The sequence below is a fragment of the Nicotiana sylvestris genome, chromosome 10 (genome assembly GCF_000393655.2).
Source record: "Nicotiana sylvestris chromosome 10, ASM39365v2, whole genome shotgun sequence".
NCBI classification, from domain to species: Eukaryota; Viridiplantae; Streptophyta; class Magnoliopsida; order Solanales; family Solanaceae; genus Nicotiana; species Nicotiana sylvestris.
This window is the reverse complement of record NC_091066.1, coordinates 47,646,283-47,652,259: the sequence shown is the minus strand read 5'-3', so window position 1 is coordinate 47,652,259 and position 5,977 is coordinate 47,646,283. Positions and strand designations below refer to the sequence as shown.

Here is a 5,977-nt window from a genome sequence, read left to right as displayed (position 1 = left end):
GATCCACTAATCAATATATATAAATTATACACTAACTATACATATATTATACATCTACCGGTTATTTTATTTTTTTTGTATAAGCAGATATACAGTGTAAAGATTCCTTAAAAATTCACACACTACCACAAGGTTCCTCCTATGATGACGTGACATGGCCGCATAATCAGGGAAAAAAACTTTTTAAAATAAATATTAGTTCTTATTAGGTAAGTACGTACCTTTACATGATGAATTGTATCGATTAATTTTAAACTTACAACAATGTTTCTCATAGCTGATCTGCTATAAGACATTACAGTTATATGCTTCTTGTAAACTGGGAGAAGTTATATAGCTAGATCACATGATATATTAATGAAATAGAAGTATATATTTATACACGAGAATCGAAAAGGTGTCCTATTATTTCTTATAGAAGTTATGAAGCTGAGACTAAACACCATTGGGAATTGCTTGTAGTGTCCATTCATTGAGAAAACTGAGTGGAATTTCATTGTTGTAAATTATAGAGAAGCTTTCATGGTTATGTCTGCCTTCATATGTAGTAATCAAATAGCTTGAATCATGTCCATCTCTTTCTATCCTCTTCTTTACCTTGCACCCTCCACTAGAGCACTTGTAGTAATTCCTATTATTTGGTTTTGCACAACAAGTAAACATATCATTAGTTCAATATTATTCCTAGTGTATCTTCTCTCTTGATATGTACATGTGATTCTTTTGTTAGTAGTTGTTTAAATATAATGGAAAGAAATAATAAAAAGAGAAGAAAATAAAGGGGGAGTAATAGATCAACATTCTTTTTTGCTTCTACGTGTAATTTCAGTAGAACTTAATTATTTCAGACTATAATTAAGGCTTTGTGATGCTAAAGAAGGAAACCAAAAATATAAACTAGTTGGAGGATTCCACTATATGAGTATACTCTATATATGGATCATTTTAATGCTAAATAATTTGTTTTTAATTTAACGAATTAAAGTTTCTTTGAAACAAGAGGTTCTCTAAATCTTACACTCATCTCTGGATCCTTTTTTGACTTTTTTAGGACCACAAATTCTAAAAAAATTCATTTTTTCTTAAATTTCGTGCTCAATCAAATGGAGTACTTCTTTTTACACTTTACTGTTAAGCTTGTCTATTCAAATATTTGGATTGCAAAGAGATTTTTTATAGTGAAAGTATCACAAACATATCTCTTGTTTTCCATAATGTTATGTAAAACATACCAAAGCTTTGTAATATTATTTTTTAGCACATGAATGATTTCTAAATTGAATTCTGCGCTCTGAGGCCTTAAAAATCTCTTTTAATATTACCTCGATTTGTGTGCGCAGTCCGGGTGCGTAGCTGGAAAGCTTATATGTGAAAATCTGTGGAAAATGATAAATTTTGACTATAAAATGAGTTAATTTGATTTCGGTCAACGTTTTGGGTAAACCGACCCGGACCCGTGATTTGACGGTCCCGAAGGGTCCGTAGGAAAATATGGGACTTGGGCATATGCCCGGAATCGAATTCTGAGATCCCAAGTCGGAAAAATAAATTTTTTAAAGGAAATTATTTTCTGAAATTGTTTAAAGGAATTTGAAATGAATTTTTATTAGAACATGTTGGTATCGGACCCGTATTTTGGTTCCGACGCGCGATACAAGTCTTAGTGATAAGATAACTCTATGAAGTTTGGTAAGAAACGAAATCCGTTTGACGTGATTCGGACCGTAAATGCAAAGTTTGATGCTTTAAAAAGTTTTGAAATATTTCATCGATTTTGAGGTTTAATTCGTTGTTATTGAGGTTATTTTGGCGATTTGATCACACGGATAAGTTCGTATGATGTTATTGAGTTAGTACGTATGTTTGGTTTTAAGCCCCGAGGGATCGGGTGTGTTTCGAAAGGTTTTTGGAACTCAAAAAGTTGCAGGTTTTTACTGTTCAGTGCCCAGGAATTTTACTCTTCGCGTTCGCATGGTCCCACTCGCGTACGTGTAAGGTTAAAGGCCTGGGGAGGGGTCACCATTTTGTGCACCACGAACGCAGCCACTGGCCCACGAATGCGTAGGCTTGAGGAGCCAAAGCTCCGCGAACGCGAGCCGTCTTCCGCGAACACGAAGGTCTGCCAGACCTAACTTATCGCGAACGCGATGACCAATTTCGCCCAGTTATTTTAAAAATCCAGAAATTGTAGCCATTACGGGATTTCTTTCAAAACTCATAACTTCTTTATGTAAAGTCGAAATTGGGCGATTTTTGAAAGAGGACTCCACCACCAATTCATAGGTATGTAATCTTAAACTCATTTTCTTCAATTTCCATTAACACCTATTAGATTTCTAGGCTTAAATCATGTTCTTAAGGGTAAAAAATTAGGGATTTGGGTAGAGTTAGGGCTTTTGATTATTTGTGATTTGGACCTCATTTTGGTGTCAAATTTTTGAACTAATTATATATTCGGGCTCGTGGGTGAATGGGTGATCGGGTTTTGGTCCGAACCTCGTATTTTGACCAAGCGGGCCCGGGGCCAATTTTTGACTTTTTGGGACGAATAATTAGAAAGTTATAATTAAGCATTTGGAATTGGATTGTTTAGCGTTTATTGATGTTATTACGTCGATTATGTCTAGATACAATTGATTTGGAGCCAAATTCGAAAGGAAAAGCTGTGTTTGAGGCTTGAATTGGTCATGGAAGTTCGAGGTAAGTGTTTGGTCTAACTTTAGCTTGAGGGATTAGGAGTTGTGTCTATTTGCTACGTGTTAATTGTGGAGTACGACGTATAGGTATAGTGATGAGTATCTATACGTCGGTGTCAAGCATGCCCGTGGGTCTTGTATTATAAATTGTTATGACTCCGTCATGGTTTATTGTGCCTCACATGTTATTATCATCATTGTTCCCTTGCCGAGATGTTTGTCTAATATTATTGTTCCCTTGCCGGGATATTGTTGAGATATTATTATTCCCTTGCCGGGATATTATTGAGATATTATTATTCCATTGCCGGGATAGTGTTGAGATATCATTGTTCCCTTGCCGGGATGTTTGTTTGATATTATTGTTCCCTTGCCGGGATTCCTTGCGATTATTGTTGGCTTGTTAATGGGAGCGGGTGGTACGCCTACCACAAGATATAATGAAATGGGAGAGAGTGATACGCCTACCACAAAATATAATAAAATGGGAGCGGGTGGTATGCCTACCACAAAATATAATGAAATGGGAGCGGGTGGTACGCCTACCACAAGATACATGAAATGGGAGCGGATGACACGCATGCCACGACATACAGGAAATGGGATCGGGTTGCACGCCTGCAACAAGATGTAAAAATAAAGTGGAATCTGCCTTGCCTTCCTTATTCTTGTTAGTGGTTGGATTTTGATTCCTTTATAAGCCTCTTGATATTCTGTTTTACTTGTTATTCCCCAACGCATGTTTCCCCCTCCCATCTTTACTTGTTTATTTCTGTATTTTCTTTCTCGTTGTATATATTTGAACTGCACAGGTTTATCTGGAGTCTGGTCCTAGCCTAGTCAGGGTTAGGCCAGGCACTTACCAGCACATGGGGCCGGTTGTGCTGATGCTACACTCTGCACTCTGTGCAGATACCGGAGCAGCATTGGGACAGTAGCACTTCGGGAGCCAGCCTTCAGTCCATCCAGAGATCCCGAGGTAGTCCTGCAGGTGTCCGCGGGCCCGGCATTCTCTTTTATCCAATTATATGTTCTGTTTTCACTTGTTTCCGAGACAGACTGTATTTCCCTTTTCAGACATTTGTATGTAGTACTCATAGACAGTTCGTGAATATTGTGACACCAGATTCCGGGTAGAGGAGTATATTGGCATTGTAGTACTGATTTTGATCATTTGTAGCTGTTTAAGTCTTCCGCTTATTCTGTTATCGTTAATCTTTAAAATGAAAGAGTTAGAATTTCTATATTTCGTGGCTTGCCTAGCTTCTATGAGTATGTGTCATCACGACTCCCGAGGGTGGGAAATCCGGATCGTGACACATCTTTATCACAAATTTTTAGTAATATGGTTATGAGTTTAAAGAAGATTTTTTATAGTTATTTGACCATAGTTCAGGAGGAACGTAAGTGTGTAGTTGAGAATTTGGCCAAGTTCACGTGTATTTCTTGTCAATTTTGACCTAATATATGGTATAATCACCGGTGAAGGGGTTCAGATGAACCCGCCTCTTAGCTCCGTCATAGCAGTGGCCTTAATTTTCAAGGTATACATAATACGTAGTAAATTAATAACTAATTGGTCAGCGAGAATGATCATTCTCTCAATTTATTAAGATTCTTTTTTTCTCATTTTTAGACGCAGGTGAGGACAAAAAAGATGCATTTCAAAGGCAAGAAACTCAAGGGCAGTCAAATCTAGAGCACGATCATGTCCAGGACCACTAAAAACTATTTTGTATCGTTTTGAAGTTTGGGATCAGTATTTTAATTTGTCCACTAGTCTTATTACTTAATTTTTGTTAATTTGATTGATTTAATAGATAGATTTTAATACACAAAAAATTTCTTTTGATTTATGTGAAATTTTTTTGTAGCATTTCTGAAAAAGTAAAACGAACAAAGATAGATAATTATATAGAATTACAATCAAAAGATCTACATGAATATTGATCATCATATTGGTGAGATTTGCATGCATGAGCTCATAATTTATAATTTACCTTAGATTTGTGTTACTTTTCACCTTCTTCTTCCCATACTTCCTCCATTTATATCCATCATCCAAGATCTCAAGTTGAGTCTTTGTTCTGAAAACAACAGCATTTATATGTCTTTCATTCATCTTTTCTTTCTTTATCCCCCCTTTGGATTTTCTGTAAAAACATAAAAAGAATTACATAAAGAAATATACCAAAAATTATGAAAATATTTAAAATAGAATGACTACTAATTATAGCCAAGATCTTCTTAGCTTGCTTGATCACTTACTCTCTCAAGTGATTAATATTGGTACTACTCTCCTGCAAGATGGGATTTTCTGAAAGAGAAGTGTTGAAGTTGTTATTGGTAGGAGAATAATCAACAAGGAGCTGATCAAGAAAGGAAGAAGATTCAAAATCCTGACAATTATTAAAATCACAATCTTGAAAATTATAACCACAATCTTGAGTCATATATGAGTAAAGAAAGGGAGAAGTAAAACTAGGGTTTCCTGTTTGAGAAATGCTTGTTTCTAGGAAGGTGGAGTTCATTGTGCTTGAGAAAACAAGCCAATAAGACCTAAGAAAGACTTTAGATATGGTGACTTTGGCTTTTTGGTTGGTGTGCTTCTATATAGCATTGCAAATTCTTGTGTATCGTCTTTGTTTTGTGACCTTCCTCACCACCTTCCTAGTAGGATCTGTGGAGTTTCCAATATTCTTTTTTTCTTCTTCTTTCGTATCAGAAATTATTGGGCTTTATTAATTTGAAGTTTGTGGGTTCGACCTGCATAAGGCCTATTAAAGGGGAAGTATTCTATACCAAGAGTTTCTTCGTTTCTAAAACTAAAATATAATTGGTGACTTTTAATGAGTAGTACTTTACGATTAATAATAAAAGGATCTCATCCATTTCACTGGATGGTGGTAGTTCCAATTTTCAAATCAACTATCGTTCTTGCATATGCCATCATAGATGACATAATTAAGAAAAGTCAGAATTATTTCTTTTCTTTTGTGGAACAAAATTGCATGTATTAGCTAGTAGAAGGGATAATTATCATAGATTTAAATATGAAAAGGAGAATTTGCGATGCTCAGTGATGGAGACGTTTTCTTTTTTAATCATAAATTAAATATTGCTTTTTGTTTCTGACGGTCCTTACATTCTCCTTAGATAGTAAATTATAATTAAAAAGAACTACATGCATGCTAACTACTAGAAGGAATTACCTTTCGCATTTAAACAAACTATAGTAAAGTAAAATTCTGGTTGACCCTTGGACAAGTAAAAGTAGACTT

General features: G+C 35.5%; 1 protein-coding gene across 1 annotated transcript; it reads right to left on the bottom strand.

Moving 5' to 3' along the window:
* Positions 1 to 228: 228 nt before the first annotated feature.
* On the bottom strand, positions 229 to 5,399 carry LOC104215516 (probable WRKY transcription factor 51). The gene is made up of 3 exons (XM_009765334.2): positions 4,965 to 5,399; positions 4,697 to 4,849; positions 229 to 631 (listed from the first exon to the last, which is right to left on the bottom strand). Exons 1-3 carry the CDS (start codon positions 5,225 to 5,227, stop codon positions 436 to 438), a joined length of 612 nt encoding a protein of 203 aa, XP_009763636.1. The 5' UTR covers positions 5,228 to 5,399; the 3' UTR covers positions 229 to 435.
* Positions 5,400 to 5,977: the final 578 nt, after the last annotated feature.